Raw genomic sequence first — 25,027 nt, forward strand, 5'->3', positions numbered from 1 at the left:
GGTAGGGCCCCTGGGTATCTGTGTTTAATAGAATCACAGTTCCTTTGTAGTAGGTTGTTAACAAAAATTTATCTAAAAACCTGTTCATGAAAAAATATTATTAAACACTACTTCATTTAGGGTGCATGTTCATCAGTTCCAGCTATAGCACATGTGGCGTTTTGTCCTCTCAGGGAGATATGTGTCGGTCTGTCAGCATTTCCCACAAAAGCCTACACTGTAAAAAGGAGCAAGGCATAACATGGGGGTGACCTGAGTCACTATATCGCAAAAGCTTTGGATAACAGTCGTCTTGTTGATTGGCCAGGCAAAAGATTCTCATCAGGTGCCACTGAAGGCGCCCAAGCAAAATCTGCATTTAGGGCTGAATTGTCAGGTGGAGGTAGAATCCATATTGTTTCTAACTTCATATCTGACGATTCAGCCCTGAACATCAGTGGAGGGAACAAACAACCTTTTCTGCAGCCAATGGTCACAGGAAATTATTATTATTATTGACATTTATTTATAAAGCGCCAACATATTCTGCAGCGTTGTACAATAAGTGTACAACAAGGAAAGATCATAATTGGTACGTGTATGGCCACCTTTAGTGAATGAGGGGATATATCTCTGAGTGGAAGAATCAGAGTATGGGTGCAACACAGCAAAACTCCTAGTGGTGAGATTGGAAAGAGACGATGAGGTAAAAGGAGAGAAGAAGGTTGTGTTCAGTAGAGATAGGCTCTTGTCTATAGGCGCCTTAGTAACCCAGATTTAGCAGTGGGTGTCATCTCCTTGCGTGCCATAAGCCTGAAATTGGCTATACACGGGAGTCTTTCAGACCGTTTCAGCAGCTTATCTGCCAGTGTATAGGGACCCTATACCCCCACTGGGCCTACCCGACCAATATCTGGCCAAAAATTGGTGTCGATCGGGCAAGTTTGATTTTCTCGTCGGATCAAGGACTGCATCAGCTTATTGATGTGATTCTGGCCCTAGGGCCAAATGATCAAAGTAGCCTGATATTGCTCACCTTAGGTGGGTGTAACGGGGGAAAGATCTGATTGTTTGGTGACCTCCCCAATGAGCGGATCTTATAGTATATGGCCACCTTTGGAAGTTAGATGCTGAGCAGCTGAGGTAGTTCTTACTGGGGCACTGCCCTAATCCTAGCAATAACATTTATATAAGGTACATCTTCAAGGTCAGAAATGTGCTTTGCTTTAAAACTTTGATTTTTTTTAACCTTGGGAGAAGCGCATTGTAAGCAGTTCCTTTCTCATTCCTACTGTGTAAATAACTTGTATTGTAGCAGCTAAATTGCTTCATTCTCCCCATAACAGATTAGCTTTAGTCAAGGTGACAAATCACTGTCAGTGCACAATAGTCCAGCCCGTATTCTATCTTCCCTGAGCTCAAGCACACATGCTAATACTGGCAAATGACTGCACAAAGCAGGCAGGCCTCACAGTACAGACTGGCTGCCGGGGCTGGTTAAGATAAAGCAGCCAAAGCATTGCAGCGTCCTGTGATATTGCAGATCTGATCCACAAACAAACTCTTCCTTACATCAGTTTCTCTGTGTGATTACGCAAACCATAACCATCCATCGTTATTTATGGACCTACCCTATTGAATAAAATCAAGGAGACCATAAAAAGAGTGACAATGAAATATTCATTTAACCTATATCACTGTTGAGGAATACTTCATGGCTCAAGGAAGCAGCCAGTGAGGCTTTCAATGTTTTCCTTTCCTATAACTTAATTTTCCCTTTGTACTGGTCCAACATACCTATATACAGTATACATATATATATTTAGAATCCTGTTCTACTTCCTTTTTGCTCTTAATAACTTTTGCCTTTTTTTAGCTTGTCCTATTATAACCTATCCCTCCATATTTGATTACCCAGACCTTCTGCCAGTCAATGGTAGATATGCTTATCCTTTCACAAGAGGCTGTGTAGGTCATGTCCAGATATTAGCAGCCAAAAAAAAAAGAACAAGGAGGGGGGCAACCACACTTATAGGGGCTCAGAAAACAGAACTGTAGGTAAAAAGTGTCAACATGTTGCATCAGCACAATTTCAACAAAATGAACAGTACAAAAACATCGATTTCTTCTTTTTTGGCCAAGGAATGTCCTTTATCCTCCCATAGGAAATTCCGCCAGGTCTGCACTTTGCCAAGCTAAAGGACAGAACAACAAACTAAATATAGGAAAATGTCCAAAATCCAAAGGTGGCTCCCTGTAATGGAGGGCCAAGTGCATTATCCTAAGCCGGCAGGAACTCTGAACTGGGCTCAGAATCACACGCGTTTTGTGCTTTCACTAGGGCTTGGTCATAGGCAAGCTGAATTTCAAAAACAGCTCAAAGACAGATGGAAAGGTTTTACCCAGGCTCCAATAACCTGTGGCTACTCAGAACTAGAGACATGAACAACTTAGTACTGAAACACTTAGTACTAACTAAAGGGCCCCATACACGGGCCGATAGAAGGTGCCGATATTGGTCCCTTGGACTGACTCGGCAGCTTATCTGCCCGTGTAGGGGCAGAAACGAGCGGGCTGGCCGACGTTGATGCGGTCCCCGAACCGACTGCCCCATTGCCGCCTACATAATCCGATCGTTTGGCCCCAGGGCCAAGCGATCGGATTATTTTTTTTTTTAACTTCAAGCTCTCCAATATCGCCCACCCGTAGGTGGGGATATCGGGGGAAGATCCGCTCGCTTGGCGATCTCGCCAAGCGAGCGGATCTTACCATGTATGGGGACCTTTAAAATGACAAGAGTTAATCATGTATAACTTAAAGGGGAACTATTAGAGTAAACCTAATTCCCACAGCAGAGGTGCTGGCTACTTTTTTGTGCAGAAAATGCTTGTAGTAAGCGCTGTGCCATCCACACCAGGAGGAAGCGTATGGTGATGGCCATGTTTTGCCCCCCCAGCTTAATGCATGTGCATAATAAGCAAATTGGGACTTGAGCATACTTGAGTCCCAACATGGCTGCCTCCTGGTGTGTTCAACATAGTGCTCCCTACTAGTATTTTTCCCAAAATAGTATTGTTTTCCCCAACTAGAGTGTTGGCTCAGCCTGCTATTATGATGTATGTGAGAGACTTGGCATGGCCCACAGAAGATACTGGTTTTAAACGTTATACACAGATGCTGCATGTAATAAGGGCATATAATATTGTTTAAAAACTGCTACATCACACTGCCCCTCTAGCCTTCGTGGGATGCTGGAGATCATCTCTGACCTCCAGCCAAACAGAGATGGTGCCTCAGCATTGCCACGGAGTCAGGGACTTCTTATCTAAGGCAGGCCCAAGCATGAACATAGGTGGTTCTATTTGTGATGCCACTAGATACATAAACAAAACCCATATCCATCCTCATACGGTATTCACATTACCCTCTGCAAACCCAATAAATCCAATGTGATATTGAGATTTTTAAGAGATAACTCCCCTGACTAAATGCAATAAATACCTTACGGCACTGGCACTTGTATCACCCGAGCTAGCAATACATTGTAACTAAGATAAGGGGATGCTAAATTCTCTTTCATTGATCTGCACGGAAATAAAATCTGTTTAAATCTCTTGTGCTGGCTGATGCGCAGAGCACTGGATGCGAATTATATGATCCATCTACACAGCAGCCTCATCTATTCTCTGTCCTGCTGACTCAGCCCCACATATATATTCTGTGAATGTCACATGCAGCAGGGCTTCTCATGGTAAATCCTCCACTAACCGACACTTGCAGGATTCCTCCGCCGACCATACCAGGAAATATATTACACTAGGGTTAAATACTAGGGCATTGTCAAGGGGCGAAGAAGAAGAAATATACACAATCAAGCTCTATAAAGGTAATGGCACACAGCAATTGGCATATATCTGTTGCCCCCCTGGCATTATATATCTCTAAGGGTGGGGAACAAAACACCTCAATTACCCCTCCATTAACTTAAAGGAACAGTAACACCAAAAAATGAAAGTGTTTTAAAGTAATTAAAATATAATGTACAGTTGCCCTGCGCTGGTAAAACTGGTAAGTTTGCAACAGAAACGCTACTATAGTTTATATAAAATGAGCTGCTATATCAACACTAGGGCAGCCATTGAAGCTGGGAAAAAGGAGAAAAGGCACAGGCACATCGCAGATAACAGATAAGCTTTGTAGAATATAATGGGGTTTTATCTGTTATCTGCTAAGTAACCTGTGCCTTTTCTCCTGTAAATGGCTGCCCCCGTGGCGACACAGAAGCTTTATTATATAAACTATAGTAGTCTTTCCAAGGAAAACACACCAGTTGTACCAGTACAGGGCAGCATTACATTATATAGAAATTACTTTTATACACTTTCATTTTTTGGTGTTACTGTCCCTTTAAAAGACTTAATTTCCGCTTTGCCACTTAGAACTGCCAAACACAGGTAGAATGCAACCTGATATTTTCCCCATGTGTTTGGTGATTCCCAACGGTGCAGGGAGTACAAACCTATAGAGAAGAAGGGGCTGTTTTAACTCATGCATTCAAGCCGTGGAACAAATAAAAGTGCCACCACCTGTCTATAAGAGTGCGGGGGGGGGGTGGAATCATAAAAGTGTCAATAAAAGTTGTCAAACTGCCATAAATATGACAAATTACAGAGTCTTTGGGATTTGTCATAATGCTGCCAAATTTTCTTTTTTTGTATATAGCTACTTTTCCGGTCCATCAGAAGAGGTGATCTACCTTTTCTGAATAAACTGGCTTTTTGGAAGCCCTTTAGTGACCCCTTGTGGATGGAAACTGTCTTAAAATTATATATATTTGTGGTCTGTCACAAATCTCCAGCTCTGTAAGATAACCCTGTAGTAGAGGGCTGACTTCCGCTACACTGTTGTTTACTTGCCATACTCTGCCAATATATATATTTTTCTGTGAGAAGTTTTCCTGCTGTCTACAATACATTTATCAGCACCGCAGGCTGTGTGCCATGAACGAATGGGGAGAGCGCTCAAGTGAGACCTTGAGAGGCAAATAGATTGGCGCTGACACGTGGCAAGGTAGAACGCACGTAGCAGTGAGGGTGCACCTTATTAAAGGAATGCACTGGGTCAGTCTAACAGCTGCTGCTTCAAGTGAAAGCTCTCAGCCCACAGTGCGACTGTGCCAGCCCATAGCGTATATGCCACATTTATTAGGCACAACTGTTATGCCTAAAACTCATAGCTAATGTGCTGTTTCCTTTCAGCTATGAGCTCTAGATGGTAACACAGGTGTTCAGCAACTGAGAGGGTTCCATTTTTTTCTTTCCAGCCTCTAGAAGCAACATGTTATTGCTTTTACTCATTTTATTGTTAAAGGTTTCCTGAAGAAGGTGGATTTTTGACAATTCTTTTATTCACTGGGCCCATAGGGAAGCAATGGTGCGAGTATATATCATGCAGTTAACCATCCTGTGGGAGAGAGCAAGTCTGCACAGGTTCAGACAGCAGAGTGTATTGGCACTAATTAACATGGCTGCCACCATATGGGGGGGCCCCAAGACACCCATGTAGTCCTTGCCAGTGGGAATGACTTGGCTAACACAAAGGCTTTAAATCCAATATTCTATATTAGAGCAGAGATGGCAAGGTGGCTGACAATGCCAGATTGGCAAAGTGGCCAAGGTGCTTTGGTCATTCCCTTGCGCAGAGCAAATGATCCAATCGCAGTTAACAGTATAAGAATATTACCAGGGGGAAACTTAGGGTGATGTCCCACAGGGAGATTTTCCTCTTGAAGGAGGAAACTTCTTGTGACTGGAAAACGAAGCGGCACGTATGCCTGGCAACCGGTTGGTTAGTTAGATTTAACCACGGGCAACTAATCTCCCTGTGGGCCATCACCCTTAGGCTTTCTTGGGCATGGGAAAGGTCACACTACACACAAGGGTTTTGTTACTATGTAGGTCACGTGACCTGCTGCCAAGTACAGATGGAGATAGTCAGCATACAGGCTACGTTATAGTTAAAAACATTAGCCAGCTGAGGTTTTTATTTGCAGGATAACCCCAGTGACAGTGGGGTTATATGTGGGGAAATGTGTGTAAACAAAGTCGCCAGTGCACTCAGCTGTCAGTCATACTGGAACTGTTGTTGTGAAGAGGCAGCTCAGCAGTGTATCCAGCTGTCAGTCATACTGGAACTGTCATTAAGAGGAGGCAGCTCAGCAGTGTATCCAGCTGTCAGTCATACTGGAACTGTTGTTGTGAAGAGGCAGCTCAGCGGTGTATCAAGCTGTCAGTCATACTGGAACTGTCGTTGTTAAGAGGAGGCAGCTCAGCGGTGTATCCAGCTGTCAGTCATACTGGAACTGTCGTTGTGAATAGGAGGCAGCTCAGCGGTGTATCCAGGTGTCAGTCATACTGGAACTGTCATTGTTAAGAGGAGGCAGCTCAGCAGTGCATCCAGCTGTCAGTCATACTGGAACTGTCGTTGTTAAGAGGAGGCAGCTCAGCGGTGTATCCAGCTGTCAGTCATACTGGAACTGTTGTTGTGAAGAGGCAGCTCAGTGGTGTATCCAGCTGTCAGTCATACTGGAACTGTCGTTAAGAGGAGGCAGCTCAGCAGTATATCCAGCTGTCAGTCATACTGGAACTGTCGTTGTGAATAGGAGGCAGCTCAGCGGTGTATCCAGCTGTCAGTCATACTGGAACTGTCGTTGTTAAGAGGAGGCAGCTCAGCGGTGTATCCAGCTGTCAGTCATACTGGAACTGTCGTTGTTAAGAGGAGGCAGCTCAGCAGTGTATCCAGCTGTCAGTCATACTGGAACTGTCGTTGTGAAGAAGAGGCAGCTCAGCGGTGTATCCAGCTGTCAGTCATACTGGAACTGTCGTTGTTAAGAGGAGGCAGCTCAGCGGTGTATCCAGCTGTCAGTCATACTGGAACTGTCGTTGTGAAGAAGAGGCAGCTCAGCAGTGTATCCAGCTGTCAGTCATAGTTACATAGTTACATAGGGTTGAAAAAAGACCAGTGTCCATCAAGTTCAACCCATCCAAGTAAACCCAGCACACTTAACCCACACCTACCAATCTATACACTCACATACATAAACTATAAATACAACCACTAATACTAACTGTAGATATTAGTATCACAATAGCCTTGGATATTCTGATTGTTCAAGAACTCATCCAGGCCCCTCTTATAGGCATTAACAGAATCTGCCATTACCCCATCACTAGGAAGGGCATTCCCCAACCTCACTGCCCTCACCGTGAGGAACCCCCTACGCTGCTTCAAATGGAAGCTCCTTTCCTCTAATCTAAAGGGGTGACCTCTGGTGCGCTGATTGTTTTTATGGGAAAAAAGAACATCCCCCAACTGCCTATAATCCCCTCTAATGTACTTGTACAGAGTAATCATGTCCCCTCGCAAGCGCCTCTTTTCCAGAGAAAATAACCCCAACCTCGACAGTCTCACCTCATAATTTAACCCTTCCATCCCCTTTACCAGTTTAGTTGCAGTCTCTGCACTCTCTCCAGCTCATTAATATCCTTCTTAAGGACTGGAGCCCAAAACTGCCCCCCATACTCAAGGTGAGGCCTTACCAGGGACCTATAAAGGGGCAAAATTATGTTCTCATCCCTTGAGTCAATGCCCTTTTTTATACAAGACAGCAAAGTTGTTAAGAGGAGGCAGCTCAGCAGTGTATCCAGCTGTCAGTCATACTGGAACTGTCGTTGTGAATAGGAGGCAGCTCAGCAGTGTATCCAGCTGTCAGTCATACTGGAACTGTCGTTGTTAAGAGGAGGCAGCTCAGCGGTGTATCCAGCTGTCAGTCATACTGGAACTGTCGTTGTTAAGAGGAGGCAGCTCAGCGGTGTATCCAGCTGTCAGTCATACTGGAACTGTCGTTGTGAAGAGGAGGCAGCTCAGCGGTGTATCCAGCTGTCAGTCATACTGGAACTGTCGTTGTGAATAGGAGGCAGCTCAGCAGTGCACACAGCAGCTTATTTATATGAGCTATAGTACTGTAACTCTAGCAAATACACTACTTTACCAGTGCAGGGTAACAGTACATTATATTTTAAATACTTTTATACACTTTCATTTTTGGCGTTACTGTTCCTTTAAGGAGAAGACTGGGTAAAATGGACCAAAACAAGGCTTGGGCTATTAGGCTCCTTTTGTCACAGTGGCAGCAGGGTCTCAATGTTTTTATATTAACAGGAATTAGATTTGTCACATTTAAGGGACAGGACTAGAGCTGATTTAGGAGAAGACAGGGTGAATTTGAACAAAAGTAATCTTTTACAAAGTTCCCAGTCAGTTCCTGGGTCCCATAAGGGCAGTAAAGACCGCTTCCGCCAGGAGTTCGCCCTGTCTCACACAGGAATTAGATCACTCCAGCTGTCACAGTTATGTCCAAATCTTATTAAACACCAACAATGCTCTTAGCAAAGCCATTTCCCATAAAAAAGTAAAACTGACACTGTAAAAAGCTACTTTTTATAGCTGCTAAATTAGGCCTGTTTCTCTGATCAGTTTTTTGGAAGGGATGGGCGTGGCCAATTTTGAACCTGACACACTGAGAACTTCCTCCCAGTGTTTGTAACTATCCAGCCGCTCGCCCCTCCCACAAGGGGGCGGGGTTACGCAGCGTCCCGGCGCTTCGATAGGTTTGTGTGACGTCACACTCTCGCGAGAAGAGACTTGTGCCGTTTGGATCAGTAGTTGTCCGGATGGAGCCGTGAAGCTGCCTGTTATTGTGCTTGCGGGATTGTTAAGCTTTGATCCAGGACTGCAGGCGGGACTGAAACAAACGGGACTGTCCCGGGAAAAGCGGAACGGTTGGGGGTATGTAAACTGATACAAACGGGAGCTCCCCACAAAAAGGGCACTGGAGAGGGGGGCATGGAGGCCACTGACAGGAGAGAGGGCCCATAGGAGTTAGAGCCAACTGACAGGCGAGAGAGCCTACAGGAGAGGGGTACTCCGGCCTCACTGACAGGAGAGAGGGCCCCACTGGGGGCAGAGAGCATTGACAGGAGAGGGTTTCCCGGAGCCCTCCCAGGGTCTCTTTGGGGATAGAGCCACCAACAGGAGCGCCCCATGGGCGGGCTAGAGCCCACTGCCAGGAGAGAGGGCCCCATGGGGGGGCTAGAGCCCACTGCCAGGAGAGAGAGCCACATGGGGGGGCTAGAGCCCACTGCCAGGAGAGAGAGCCACATGGGGGGGCTAGAGCCCACTGCCAGGAGAGAGAGCCACATGGGGGGGCTAGAGCCCACTGCCAGGAGAGAGAGCCACATGGGGGGGCTAGAGCCCACTGCCAGGAGAGAGAGCCACATGGGGGGGCTGGAGCCCACTGCCAGGAGAGAGAGGGCCCCATGGGCGGGCTGGAGCCCACTGCCAGGAGAGAGAGGGCCCCATGGGGGGGCTAGAGCCCACTGCCAGGAGAGAGGGCCCCATGGGGGGGCTAGAGCCCACTGCCAGGAGAGAGAGGGCCCCATGGGCGGGCTAGAGCCCACTGCCAGGAGAGAGGGCCCCATGGGCGGGCTAGAGCCCACTGCCAGGAGAGAGAGCCCCATGGGGGGGCTAGAGCCCACTGCCAGGAGAGAGGGCCCCATGGGGGGGCTAGAGCCCACTGCCAGGAGAGAGGGCCCCATGGGGGGGCTAGAGCCCACTGCCAGGAGAGAGGGTCCCATGGGGGGGGGCTAGAGCCCACTGCCAGGAGAGAGGGCCCCATGGGGGGGGCTAGAGCCCACTGCCAGGAGAGAGGGCCCCATGGGGGGGGCTAGAGCCCACTGCCAGGAGAGAGGGCCCCATGGGGGGGCTAGAGCCCACTGCCAGGAGAGAGGGCCCCATGGGGGGGGCTAGAGCCCACTGCCAGGAGAGAGGGCCCCATGGGGGGGCTAGAGCCCACTGCCAGGAGAGAGGGCCACATGGGGGGGCTAGAGCCCACTGCCAGGAGAGAGGGCCCCATGGGGGGGCTAGAGCCCACTGCCGGGAGAGAGGGCCCCATGGGCAGGCTAGAGCCCACTGCCGGGAGAGAGGGCCCCATGGGCAGGCTAGAGCCCACTGCCAGGAGAGAGGGCCCCATGGGCGGGCTAGAGCCCACTGCCAGGAGAGAGAGAGGGCCCCATGGGCGGGCTAGAGCCCACTGCCAGGAGAGAGAGAGGGCCCCATGGGCGGGCTAGAGCCCACTGCCAGGAGAGAGAGAGGGCCCCATGGGCGGGCTAGAGCCCACTGCCAGGAGAGAGAGAGGGCCCCATGGGCGGGCTAGAGCCCACTGCCGAGAGAGAGAGGGCCCCATGGGCGGGCTAGAGCCCACTGCCAGGAGAGAGAGGGCCCCATGGGCGGGCTAGAGCCCACTGCCAGGAGAGAGAGGGCCCCATGGGCGGGCTAGAGCCCACTGCCAGGAGAGAGAGGGCCCCATGGGGGGGCTAGAGCCCACTGCCAGGAGAGAGAGAGGGCCCCATGGGCGGGCTAGAGCCCACTGCCAGGAGAGAGGGCCCCATGGGGGGGCTAGAGCCCACTGCCAGGAGAGAGGGCCCCATGGGGGGGCTAGAGCCCACTGCCAGGAGAGAGGGCCCCATGGGCACTGATAGGAGAGGGAGACGCAGCACAGCCGGACACATGGGGGGCAGAGCCTACTGACGGGAGAGGGAGACGCAGCACAACCGGACACGTGGGGGGCAGAGCCTACTGACGGGAGAGGGAGACGCAGCACAGCCAGACACATGGGGGGCAGAGCCTACTGACGGGAGAGGGAGACGCAGCACAGCCAGACACATGGGGGGCAGAGCCTACTGACGGGAGAGGGAGACGCAGCACAGCCGGACACATGGGGGGCAGAGCCTACTGACGGGAGAGGGAGACGCAGCACAGCCGGACACATGGGGGGCAGAGCCTACTGACAGGAGAGGGAGACGCAGCACAGCCGGACACATGGGGGGCAGAGCCTACTGAGGGAAATGTGCAGCTCACTGAGAGGAAGAGGGCACAGAGAGAGGTACACATGGAATCCACTGACCATAATGTGGGCCCCATTGGGGAGCAGAAGCCAGTGACAGGAATGATGCTGTGGCTTTTAAAAATGTAGTAGGCACGCTACATAGAGTTGGACAGCACTTATTGAATGTGACATTGGGCCAGTCACTGGAAGCCACCTATGCACAGCTGTCACCAAAATTCCTCCTACTTGTGTGACAGCCCCATTATTATATGTTTCTTTATCTCGTAGGCAGTATTTGATATTATTAATATACCTCCATCTTTTCACAGAAGTTATAGCGGTACTGCTGCTGCTATTATAATAAACATTTCCCCTTCCAAATTGTAGTCAATGATTAGTAATTCTTATGCACAAATAGCTTTTATTTATTCATTTTTGTAGTCTTTGAAATACATAGTTCATTTTCCTTACAACCAGTAGAACATTGAAAATTTCTGACTCATGCTAGAATCTGCCAATTAGAGAAGGAGAAACCTGTTGGTGATTCATTCATTGGTTGCAGCTGAAATAAAGTATTTAACTGTATAAACAACTGCAATTGAAGTGCCAACCCTTATCCAGAGAGCTTACAATCTAAAAAGAAATCAGCAGTGAGACATAAGCAAAGGTGGTAAAGGTCTCTGGATACTGGCAGTTAGTGTCAAACAGTAAACCAGCTTATAATGTGCATGAGAAAATTCAGGTGCTCAAATTGACAGGTTACAATGTAATCTTGCGCAAAGGGGCGATTTCTATGCAAGTGGAGGGTTCCACAATGGGGAAGAGGTGGTGAGAAAGGTTGAGAGATGAAGATTGTGTACAGAAATTGTGTCAGAAAAAGCCAATCTGCATCTGCCCGCTCCCAAACCCTACCTACTCCTCACCCTTGTATCTCTGACATCAGCAGAGGCGACGGGGCAAGCGCAGGCATATAAATAATCCGACAGAAGGCAGGCGCCTTGTAACAGAGGTAGGACTGCAGGACCCACCCACGACCCACTGGCTCTGCCCAAACCTGCCTGACCTGTAGGTTTTTGGCTGGCCTGCACATTGCTAATCTGCAGCAACATTGGCAAGTGGAGAACTGTGTAAGGAGAGTGACAGTAAGGGCTCTCAGACAGTATGAGCATCTGTGAGTGACAGGTTCCTTAAATCACGCTTGTTCAGTTTTAGCAAGGCTATGAAACCGTCATTCCTCTTTTATTCTGAATACCAGGGTGCTGATTTATTACAATTCAAGGTGTAATTATAGCAAACAAAATCCAGTCTCCAGTGTATTCATGATCACATTTTAAAATGTGATTGCAAAAATGAATGTCTCTCCCCCAGATGTTCCACAGAAGATTGGCCAAATTACAGAGGAGAATTTCAATATTCCGCAAATATTCAGATTTGAGAACAAAAAAGCGGAGGGAGAGGGAATGTGAGGAGTGCAGTGACAGCTATGCTGCGAATGTTTTAATTAAAAAAGAAAAAAAATTGTGTGTCATGTTAAATTTAGACAGGACTTTTATTATATAGATTTTTATGTCTAGGTGACAGGCATAAAATTAAATGACTTTTTGCTGTTTGGGCTATAGCATCATAGTTTTTTTTTTTTTTTTTTTAGGTTTAGCAATTTCCCAAGTCATGGGAAACGTTGAAAGATAACAAGTTGGACTCCTTCTTCTAGCTTATCACTCATACATAACTTGATATTCAAGAATAGTCATGAGCATGGTAAGTACAAGGCTTGATCGATCAAGTAAACCTCTGCAGTACTACTCCACAAGGTACATATATCCATATACGAGCAGAATTATTTCCATAGTTTTGCTGCAAGTAATAATTAAATTGTTCTGGTTTTCAGCAGATTGGGGGGATTTTCTCGTGTGTCTGTTTCACAGTTTACATGGGCAATGCCAAATCCTTTATCGAAGAGAAAGAAAACTTTTTACAGGCCTTTTCTAGGTTATCCTGAATGCTTGGGACCTGGGGTTTTTTGAATAAGGGATCTTTCCATTAAATTGGATATCCATACCTTAAGTCTGCTAAAAATCATTTAAACATGAAATAAACCCAGTTTTGCCTCCAGTATGTATTCATGCAGCATAGTTAGGGTCAAGTACAAGGTACAAGTATAGAACCCATTATCCAGAATGCTCGGGACCAAGGATATTCCAGATAAGGGATCTTTCTGTAATTTGGATCTCCATACCTTAAGTCTACTAAAAAATCAATAAAATATTAATTAAACACAATAGGATTGTTTTGCATCCAGTAAGGATTAATTACATCTTAGCTGAGGTCAAATACAAGGTACTGTTTTATTATTACAGAGAAAAAGGAAATCACTTTTAAAAATCTGAATTATTTGATTAAAAAGGAGTCTATAGGATAAACGCTTTCCGTAATTCGGAGCTTTCAGGATAATGGGATTCTGGATAACAGATCCCATACCTTTACTGTTTTATTGTTACAAAGAATAAAGAGGTGATTTTTAAAAATTAGAATTATTTGCTTTAAAATGGACTGAACGGAGATGGCCCTTCAGGAGCTTTCTGGATAACAGGTTTCCAGATACAGAATCACATACCGGTTAGTAGATCTATAGGGGCTATAGGTTTGTGGAACAGGTGCCAGGTGCAGCCCTTGAGGGGATTTTTATTGCCTTTAGCCCACCCAGAGAGACATTTATATCATGTATTTATCATGAATAAATATTGTCCCGGCTGCAGACAGGAAGTAACCTATTAGTGCATGCCGACATGGGGGCATACTGCGTAACTGAAGGGGCATGGGAATTTTTAATTTATGGATTTTGGTGGCACAACACAGCCCCATTCTGCTGGTTTAAAAACAGAACAATTTTATTCGAGTAGTGAAGCTCACTGGGTGATGACCAACGGCACATCCACCACCACGTAAAATGTCTGCACTCCTGCCACTTGTCAAACTCACTGCTGGAAACTTTGCGGGTTTGTTTTTTTTCCCGTCCTTTATTGTGGGTTCTACTTACATCTTTTTGCACTCATTTCACCTTAGTTATTTTAGCACCTAAAAAAGTGTCGCTTAAAAAAATAAGGGTTTTTCCTAATGCTTAGACAGTTTTTTAACTGGCTGTTTTCAACTTTGAGACATGTAGTTAAACAACATTTTGAGAGGCTTAATAGGGCACAGGCACACGGTATGTTATGTTGCCCATGTTCAATCTTTTCCAGTGTGTGGAAAAAAATGTCTGCATTGGATCAAGGTTAAAGGAGTTGTTCACCTTTAAATTAACTTTTAATATGACACAGACATTGCTATTCTGAGTGAATTTGCAATTGGTTTTTATTTTGTGGTTTTTTAGTTATTTAACTTTTTGTTCAGCAGCTCTCCAGTTTGGAATTTCAGTAGATGTCTGGTTGCTGGTGTCTTGTTTACCTTAGCAACCAGGCAGTGGGTTTAATGAAAGATTGGAATATGAATAAGAGAGGTGCTGAATAGTAAGATAAGTAATAAAAAATAACAATATTAATGCATTTGTAGGCGTGCAGAGCAATTGTTTTTGGCTGTAGGGGTCAGTGACCCCCATTTGAAAGCAGAAAAAATGTAGAAGTGGAAGGCAAATAGTTTGAAAACTTTAAAAAATAAATAATGAAGACCAGTTGCAAAGTTGCTAGGAATAGGATATTCTATAACATACTGAAAGTTAATGTAAAAGTGAACCACCCCTTCAAGACTCTATACGGGCCAATCAAGTTCTTATAATTCCATTACTGTAATTGTTTCCATATAAACCTCACCTTGTGCTTTTGGCATTATTGTGCTGAAACCTTAGGGTTTGCTTTTAGTAACACCAGGGACTCTAACGCATACATGGGAAACAGCCCCAGACCCCAGCTCCCTACCATCAGTTCTTGTGCTGACTTTGATTATGGAGACTAATTGGAATTCGGCAGCAAGTTTTTCAACTTGAGGACATGCCATGTTAGATAGTGTCCAGATACTTTTGGCCATATAGTGTATATGGATGAAATGCACAGAACCTATTCATGATGATATCACAGTGTTCTAAAATATAGCAAGGTTAACAAATCAGTTTGTAGGTTTCCAACCCATGGTTTTAATAACATCTTGGGTTAATTTCTCCAAATTTCAAGAGGACCATAGCAATTCCCAATTGTTTCAGAATTTAATATAGTTAATTGCTAAATACAATGTAGAGCTGGTATGTAAAACATAGTTGGAACTAACCAATCAGAACTGTAACGTGGGCCCCAAGTACAGAACATAAATTAAAAATATTTTAACTTTATTAGCTAAATCCAAGATACTTACAATCTGTTTTGGGGTTAATGGACCTTTAAGGCCGCAACCCTGAGATGGTGTTGGTGTTTGAGAAGCTCTTATTTCCAGGCGATACTTTACTTTTAAGGTGATTTTTTTGGATATTCAATTGTTTGGTGGGTAAGCAAGTGATTTTCGGTTTTGTTTCACTTTAGTGACTTTGCATAGGAAAAAAGTAGAAGATCGTAATTCTGAATAATAAAACGAGTAGAAGGGAGTCTTGCTTATCCAAGGTAACTGAGACTGAAGCATATTAACTAAACAGTCACCTAAAGTCACTATAACAAAAACAAAATATCAAGAGACAACGACATATGCAATGTAAGGCATGGAAGATGTGCTGAAAAGTTGATGAGTGTTTTATATAATGTATTTATATGTATTGCTGCACATGAAAGTATATAATTGACTAGCAAAGGCTAAGCAGAATTCTTGTAAGGTGTTTATGGTATCTCGTGTTAAAAAAAAAAAACCTTTGCTACACACCCAATACTTGTGGTAAATGCAATTATAATAACAGGGCATTTGTGTCAAGTGTGTTTGTACCCATCTTGCAATGTCTGGCTCTGTTGGAGCAGATGCATCATTTATATTATATTTACAATGTGTCCAGCCTCTGTTCCCCTTATAAACATAGGCCTTCTGTTGGGTTATATATATATATATCGTTTTTTTTTCTATAAAATTACTCTAAACAACCCCCAGAATAACATACCTTAGTTCCTGCATTCAGTCTGATCTGGTTTCTGATTTATAAGTTCAAATCTCCAGCTCCTTTCCTCTTCTTCCTGGTACAGTGTGAAGCCCTGCCCCCTCTTCCTGTTCAGCTCTCCTCATCTATTTGACTACAGAATAAGTGTGCAGCAGATTTTTTTCTGTGCCCATACATAACTGCCTGACTCGCTGGGCATTCCCAGAAACCCACCTGAAAACCTTAGACCCTAGGCCCGCTTCCCAAACTAGTTTTCCATATTTCCTCACCCAACCTCCTTTATTCCCATTCAGAAATAGGGAATGACCATGAAACAGGCCAAATGGTCAGGAGCAGGAGGGCCCACCGGGAGTTTTCCTGGAATCCTGGTGGGCCAGTCCAACACTGGAAGGCTCTCCTCTTAGACTACCCTGTAGTTGAAGAGATGAGAAGAGCTAAACAGGAAGAGGGGGCGTGGCTTCACGCTGTTCCAGGAAGAAGAAGAAAGAAGCTGGAGATTTCAACTTATAAATCAGAAATCAGATCAGACTGAATGCAGGAACTAAAGTATGTTATTCTGAGGGTTGTTTAGAGTAATTTTAAAGATGGGGGGGGAAAGTTTACTTCTTCTTTAAGTGCTTTTCTATGCATATCATAGGCAGATACTCAAATGTGCATTTTCTGTGTTATAATTTCTGTCACTCGTGATGGCCAGTTTGAGTAACACAGATAATAGGCTTCAGAGTGCAAATTTCTGCGTAGGTATATAACCCTGTACAATCCCCCCGTGATTTGGATGGATTCTGTTCTGCTAGCCTTGGTCACTACTACCCTGGCCTTGAAGGCAAAGCTGCCTGATTGGCTGTAAGAACAGTTCTTAATTGGGGAGGTCAAAACCCCTCCAACATAAAGCTATGGTTTTTCCCACTGGTTATTTTTCCCCTCCAGGCTCAAAGAAAACGTAAAGGAGCAGAGCCAGGTCACTCAAAGTCGTCCAAGAGAAGGGCGCCAGGTTCCACTGCCGCAATGACAGCGGCGACGGAGCCCATTGAACTGGAAAGTGGTATGTTTTGGCTTTAACTTCAAGTTATTGCAGTGGCTGGAAAAGGCAGGAGGTCATAGAGCCACAGCTTTACAGAAATACTATTGTTGAATTTTGGTGAAAAAAATATATTTTTCTTTAAGGTTCATCCTGACTATGTGTACTGTTGAAACAATATAGCAGTAGTTAGCTTCCCTATTGCCTCTGTGCCTTACACTTACAGGTTGATTAACAATAACAAAGCAAAGCATTGTGGGAATTAGTGTTTCCAGCTGCTACTTTGTTTCAGGGGTGCATGTAGTCTGGATCAGCAGTGCCGGGAATAGCAAAGGACAGACAGATGCTGCTTTCAGTAACAGTTGACTTACTGTAAATACAGATTTCTTAGGCTTTTAAAGTATAATGTAAAATTTGCTTAGAGCAACATTTTTATATCTAGGTGTTTAAAAAATAATTCAGTAGTGTAAGGATCAAAATAGTATCTCTCTGAAGCCGAAAACCTATGGTTTATTTATGGTTTTCATTATGCTAGGTTGCTTTATAAACATGTGAGATGGATATCAGAACTCACAATAGCAACCTTTTACTTATTATAGTATCTTATTCTTGTGCTCTGTGACCATAACACAGGTTAGTCCGGTGGTTCCCACAGGGTTCTCCCCAGTGCCGAGTCGCTGAAACCATTGGGCAAAGTAGTTCTTTTACCTGGGGGGGGGGGGGTTCCTATTACATCAGCCCTTTGTGTGCCTGGGGATGGGCACAGATGGATTGTATAATTCTGCTAATGGCTACTTCCCTATAAATAAAGAACATAATTACCCGGGCTCTGTGCATCCCTAAAACACAAGTGCTTTTATTGATTGATGTTTATTTTGAAATCCTTTTTCCTTGGTGATATTTCAGCAACATTACAGTGGGCTGTGATAGTAAATGGGAGTCACTGATTATGGCACAGAAGCATATTGATACATGCAGCAGAGCAGATGAAATAACCGCACTCATGCACCCACATCTGAACCACTTACCAACCATTCAGTGTCCACCTCCTCTCCATTTAATCTTATAAACTCCATATTTTCAGTTAATCATTAGCAGCTTTAATTGGCTGAGAGTTCTTTGTCACTATGATATATTTCATATATTCCACCTTGTATAGAGTTGAGCCTAGATATATTATCAGTTTTGTGTATTTTTGCCCAGTTATCAAGGTTCCTGTATTTTTGCAGGGGAAGAAGTTGTTGATCTTACGTGTGAATCCACGGAACCAGTCGTTGTCGACTTGACTAACAATGACTTGAGTATCAATGACTCTGTTGTTGTAAGTAAAGTGCATTTTGGGATGGGTGTGTATACTGTGCATGCATGTTTTTTTGTTTTCTGAGTCAATGTATAGTTAAAGGAAAAATATACCCCCAGAATGGAAAGTTAACCAGCAGATAGTGTGTATCATATTAAGTGTTCAATTAAAGAATATTCCAAACTGGAATATATATATCAGTAAATATTGCCTTTTTACATCCTTTCCCTTGAGCCACCATTTAGTGATGGGCTGTGTGCTCCCTCAGAGATCAGCTGACAGGAACTAATGCAGCTTTAACTGTAACAGGAAGTAGTGTGGGAGCAAAGGAAGAACTCTGTCCATTCATTGGCTGATGGGGCCTAGCATGTATGTGTGCCTTGGCTTGTTTGTGTGCACTGTGAATCCTATGATCCCAGGGGGCGGCCCTTAGTACTTAAAATGGCAGTTTTCTATTTAGGATTACCCAATGGCACATACTACTAAAGTATATTTTTATGAAAATGTTTTATTTAGATGAAGCAGGGTTTTACATATGAGCTTTTTCATGGATTCTATTTTTATATGGACCTACATTGTTTGGGGGGTATAGTTTTTCTAGTCCTATTAAATCCTTAATAAGGAAACCCCAGAACCATAAAATCATTTTGCCCAACCTCTAGTTCATCCTTATGGCTGAAAATGTGTAAGTCTTGGGTCTGCATCTCCACAGGGGCTGCTAGGAGCCAGCAAAAAAAACAACCTAGGGGTGTTAGAGAGCCGATATTTAAACAATAGAGAGAGCTACAAAGTGGAAATTAAAGAATCTCATAGGCATTGGTTCAGCCCACCAATGCCTATAACCCATCATCTTTCAGCTGCTGAAGCCGGGGATCCTGTGAGTTTTATAACTGGTTTAAAGGGATATCATCCCTGGTTTGGTCAGTCCTACAGTCCTTTTCGGGAATTTTAAAATTAAAGTCTTATCCTTTAAGCAGTTAGCTACCACAAAAATGCTTGATTCTAAGGGTAGGATATTTACTTGGTATTAATATATTTATTATATTATTGCTTCATAGAGAATTGCTTTAGCAGATTGCTCATGTTAAGTGTGCCTGTATGTTCCTAATATAAACAATGTAATACTAATGACTTTTATTTCTTCTTCTTTTTGCACCACCCAAGATTGTTGAAGGTAAGCAACACTTTTTTTTTTCCCCCCCAGTAACCGAGTGTTTAAGTAAAAGCAAATGTAGAAAAGACATGTTCTCTCAGCCTAACAATCTCCACTTGGTAGAGCCAACATCTCTTCTGCCTGTGGCAGCATGATGGAGTTATTACATACACATTGTTTGGTGGCCACCAAAGCCACAGACCGCTTGCAAGAGAAGCTGGCTTGTCCAAGTGGAGGTGTTAGGCTGAGAAAGCATGTCTTCCCCCCCCCCCCCCCCCAGCCCAATGAAAAGTGACTGTCTATGGCACCTTACAGCAGCCCCTCTGGCATTTGCCCGAATCCACAGATTGCCAGTCTGGGGCTGGGAGCAACATTATTTAGTAGTGGCATTTCTCATTATTTTTTTTTGTGTGTGCAAGATACCCCCAGGCAAAGAAGGGCTCTATCTAGACCTTCCCAACAAACAACCAGCTGTGTATTAAGTAGTGATGATGAAGACTCAAGACACGCTGACCACTTTGCTGCAAATAAAGATATTTCCTCACAAGCCTATGGTAGTTCAAGGTACGTAGTACTAGGTTTCCCCAAGTAGTACAAGACATGCTTTTCATAGTTAGCAGGGAGCACAGTAGCGTCTTTTGCATGTTTATGGCCCTTTTGTGTAGCTTTCCTGCATCTCATGATTTGCTCTAGTCCCAAACTTGCAGGGGACTGATATACATATACCTGATGAAAAATGCAGTACAGCGAGCAGTCGCTTTTTACTCTTTGTGCTGCAACCCAACTCCCTAAAGCCCAAAGTTACTTTGTGTCACCCCATGAAAGCTGGGCACTGTGTATTTTTGATGTGTAATATTTATATAGCACATGTATAGATACATGCATTTTTATTTTGTTTCTATACTGCCATCTTGTGGTGAGTCAGCTTGTTTTAATGTGTTTTTTATATACCGTATATACTCGAGTGTAAGCCGAGGTACCTAATTTTACCTAAGAAAACTGGAAAAACTTATTGACTCGAGTATAAGCCCCTCAATGGTGCAGCATGAAAAGCATCCATATATACAAAATCTTTAATCCCATAACTAAATATGGCATTTCTGTATTCTTTAAATACAGTAAATTGCTGTTCTGGATGTCACTTCATTGAATACAAAATTATTCTATATAAATTTGATAAAACAACTACTGTGCCACTAGCCATAGAGCTTAGCAAGTTATGTAAACCTCTCATAATATAGAGACCAGTACATCTCTCTATCTTTTTTATTTTTTCATTCTTGACTGTACATAAGCCTGAGAAGAACTGCATGTGGATACTTTTGATTTAATTAGGTGAGCAGTAATTATGTAAAGAGCTTCAGAGGGGCATCTTGTGTCAAAGACATCAATTTCATTTGCAGGGCCACTTTGTACAGCATGGAAGCTGTAAATCTCAAGCAATGGCCTTATGCAGCTGCACCGAATTGCAAGATGTTCATTACTTTACCAAAAGCTGACAAAGCTATAACTTCATACCAAAATACACTGTGTGAGGCTTTATTTTTTATAACCCTTCCTGCTGCTCTCCAGCTGTTGTTAAACTACAACTCCTATCAACGCCCGATTTGATGAGGTTTTGGCAGTCAACTTACAAAAGTTGTATTCATAAACAGTTGGAGGCTGCATGTTGGACATTTGCTACCCTTCCCAGAAAATTTTGGATGCAATGAAGTTACTTTCCTTATCACACTCATACAGGTACTGCTCTGTGGGGCCCCACAACCCCCCTAAAATAGCTCTGCTTCATGTAAATCTACATCTATCTGACCAGCTGTAAATCTAGTCTGAAATTCCACTCACGCCAGAAACAAATTGTGTGGGATTTATAAAGTCGTAAACCTATAACTATAAACCTGTAACAGAAGGTTGTCCTTTTTTTTAGTGGTGAAAAACTCTGCTTATACTAGAGTATATACGGTATATAGAACAACAATACAAACATGGGAGGAGGAAAGATTTGATGCTAAATATGTTCATTATATATATTTATATATATATATATATATATATATATATATATATATATATATATATATATATATATATCATCAAATCTTTCCTCCTGCCATGTTTGTATTGTCTCTGTGTTTCATAATTCCAGGGCACGTACCAGATATTAATTGTTACTTTATTACTTTGACTTTCTACATAAAAGCAGTGCTGTTACTAATTTTCTCTTCTTTTTTTTTTTTCCTTATAATGTTGTCTTCTTAGATCTTCTTCAGGTAAAGTGAGTTGTCCGATTTGTATGGATAGTTATTCAGAGGTGAGCATCGTCTTCGCTCTAGGTTAAATAACTGATGCAGTAAGCATTCCCTGATGTTTCTCCAAATTCTATTGCTTATCATAACAGAAGCGATGGAACCAAGCGGAGATGCTTCAGGATATGCTTCCTGCATCAATAACTCCATTGTCTGGTAGCAACCCAGCTGTTTAGAATAGAAAGTAGTGCTCCTTTTGCAAATGTATTATATAAGCAATATAAAATTGCTAATATTGTGAAAAATAAACAATATTATTGCAAAAGTGCTCGTTCTGAGCAAAGTTAAGATCATTTGTTTGGATGGATGTATGTATGGAAATCTTTTTTTAAATGATAAAAGTCCTTAAGCTGCACCCAATATAATAGCAAGGTTTTATCCCCTTATATTTTCTGCCCAAACTTTTGCTCTTGCCAAGTATTAAACTGTTATTTAAACTTATTTTTGGCATGTAGTATAGTCTCCTCCTGGCTGTGCATTTTGTCACTTGTTGTAATAGGATGTCTAATGGGAATCTGCCTGTCAACAGCAGTTTGCTTTAATGCTTATTACGAGCTGCACAGCTGCTTTTGGGCTCTCCTCTACCAGTGGAGAATATTCTAGGTGTGCCATGATCCTTTCATAACGGAGTCCTCAATTCACTAAGACTTAATATAGCCAGCCACATTAGGGCTATGCTTATGATTTTAATTCTCCATACAGCAACAGAGTAAGGAATAATAAAAGCAGATTATTGGATTTATAGGACTTGACACAAAACCCCACTAGCTCTAAAGCAGCGGTTCTCAACCTGTGGGTCGGGACCCCTTTGGGGGTCGAATGACCCTTTCACAGGGGCCGCCTAAGACCATCGGAAAACACATATTTCCGATGGTTTTAGGAATAATTTTATGGTTGGGGGTCACTACAACTTGAGGAACGGTATTAAAGGGTCGCGGCATTAGGAAGGTTGAGAACTATTGCTCTAAAGTGTATTGCCAGTAAATGAAGTCCTATAGATCATCAGAACCCCTAGTATACAACACAAATGTGAGAATACAGTCAGCCTGTGCTTTTGGTAATATGTCCCATTCTTTTCCCTATAGATTGTACAGAGTGGGCGCCTGATTGTGTCAACCAAATGTGGCCATATCTTCTGCAGCCAGTGCCTCCGTGATGCTCTTAAAAATGCTCCTTCATGCCCAACTTGCAGGAAAAAACTTAATCACAAACAATATCACCCTATATATGTATGAAATTGGGATTAAAAGTATTTCCGGAATACTTTGCGACACGCATGCTATTTGACCTGACGTTTTTTTTCCCCATCCCTGAAAACTTCAGTTCCCGCGTTCCTCACCGGTAATTAATTAATTGGCCGAGCCGTCGTTGAATTAAATATTGCTAAAAGGAGAAGTGGACTGGTTGCGTTTTTGGGAGTGAAAAGTTTAAAGAGATTAATTTATATTGTTTTTTTTTTCTTTCTATTATTATATTATAAAGTAAGGGAATAAATGTGACTTGTTTCTACAATGTTAAATAATATGGCTAAATAAAGGCTAGTTGACTTTAGTGAGGGCTATAAACAGGAGTTATTTCTATGTTCTTTCCTCACCAGCCAATGGTTTTCTGGTTTGCTGAAGGCAGAAGGTAGAATGTGCCATAGACCGTACCGCTGCTTGTATTTCTGCAGTTAACCAAGGTGACACCTTATATTGAACATTTCAGATTGCTGTTTTGGCTGTTGTATGCAGGACACTATATCATTTGATTTGCTGCCCCTGATAGATAAATGCTTCTAAATAATACAGTATATGCTGCTTATGAGCTGTAGCACATGTGGGCTCTATTTGCCCCCAGTCACTTCCCATTGACTTGAATGGTCATGCAAGTGTGACCCAGGCACTTTCCATGTAAGTTAACGGAATGTGATTGGGGTTGAGTAGCCCATCTGTAATCTAGATGACTGGAAACTGGTGGCAGGGTATGTACATAGAGTTGTCTGGCATATTCTAGCCAAAGGAGAACAATTTTACATACCATTGGCATCTCAGGACTATTTTGCTGCAATTGTTTCTGGATATTAAGGTAATCGCATTCACATGTATGAAATTTGTATTTCTGTTTATCCTCAGGGCTATGGTGCTTGAGGTATTTTCAACAGAGGCAATCAGAATGCCACTGATGCATTTCTTACTGTGGATGGTAATCCCATATGCGCTGCTTCCCTATGTTTCTAGCCTTGCCTTGTTTAATTAAAGCAGCAGCAATTGGTAATCATTGTGTGCTTCCCTACCAACTGCAATTAAACATCCCAACGAGCCAGTCAGCCTAAGTCATTGGTGTGTAAAAGCCTAATGTAGCAGCAGCTATATCAAGTTGCACCCCTGCACCAACTCTGGGGTACAAGGGAAGGCTGTGCAGTTGGTGTGCGATTGCTGTTTGTGGCTATAGCAGCTCAGTGCTGCATTTGGCACACACGGTGTTTGGACTGTCACTGTTCTCCTTTGGTTAAAACGCCCCTCTCTGCCTGCCACAAAGCAGTAACAGACAGACCGCCCTTATAAATTCATAGTCAGGGTATGCCCTTTTAAATTGTTTTCAGATGTACAGTCTCTTCAAATATCCGGCTGCACCAGTGCATCCTGTGTGAACTTAGATTGCAAGATGTAGCTTGGAGTGCAACCTTCATAGCAAATAATGAACTTCTTTTAATACCTGAATTTCTGTACGGTGGAATTCATACAAAAACAACTTTATGGGAACACATAACTAAAACACCCATGTATGATGGCCCCAATAGTGTCATTTTTTTATGTTCGTCTTAATGGTAAATCCTAGCGTCTGGCCCCTTATATCCTTAAGGCTATGACACTGACTCCAGCGCTATGTCTCCCAAGTTTTTATTAGTGCTGCAGGTAAGCTTTAAAACGCCATATTAACCTCAATGGCAATGCTGTGCACTCACGGATCAGGTGATTTTCACTTGAAAAGACTGACATGTATTTTTGGGGCCACAATAGACTAGCCCACGAGTGCGCCACACAGCTCAAGGCAAGTTTATATGAGGCTTTTTTTTTTTTTTTTTTGCAAGCCTTTATTTTAAATAAAATTTAAATGAAATTATGCTTTTCTTTCTCTGTAAACTGTTGTGATTCTAGGGGTCAGGGTCACTGGGCAAATCTGCTGCAATATTGCACAGTGACCCGTCAGAGAGACATTTTCTACCTGCTGAAGACTTCAAACTGCTGGAAATCCTAATATCTGCCCCCAAGTGCAGAATGATTG

General features: G+C 43.5%; 1 protein-coding gene across 2 annotated transcripts; it reads left to right on the top strand.

The window, feature by feature from the left end:
• Positions 1-8,619: 8,619 nt before the first annotated feature.
• On the top strand, positions 8,620-23,325 carry rnf4 (ring finger protein 4). 2 transcript variants are annotated; one of them, XM_012962491.2, is made up of 9 exons: positions 8,620-8,826; positions 12,573-12,682; positions 15,430-15,507; positions 16,914-17,028; positions 18,234-18,325; positions 19,469-19,478; positions 19,877-20,021; positions 21,714-21,765; positions 22,846-23,325. In XM_012962491.2, exons 4-9 carry the CDS (start codon positions 16,992-16,994, stop codon positions 22,993-22,995), a joined length of 486 nt encoding a protein of 161 aa, XP_012817945.1. In that variant the 5' UTR covers positions 8,620-8,826; positions 12,573-12,682; positions 15,430-15,507; positions 16,914-16,991; the 3' UTR covers positions 22,996-23,325.
• The last annotated feature ends 1,702 nt before the right edge of the window (positions 23,326-25,027 follow it).

The sequence above is a fragment of the Xenopus tropicalis genome, chromosome 1, assembly GCF_000004195.4.
Source record: "Xenopus tropicalis strain Nigerian chromosome 1, UCB_Xtro_10.0, whole genome shotgun sequence".
Lineage (NCBI taxonomy): Eukaryota > Metazoa > Chordata > Amphibia > Anura > Pipidae > Xenopus > Xenopus tropicalis.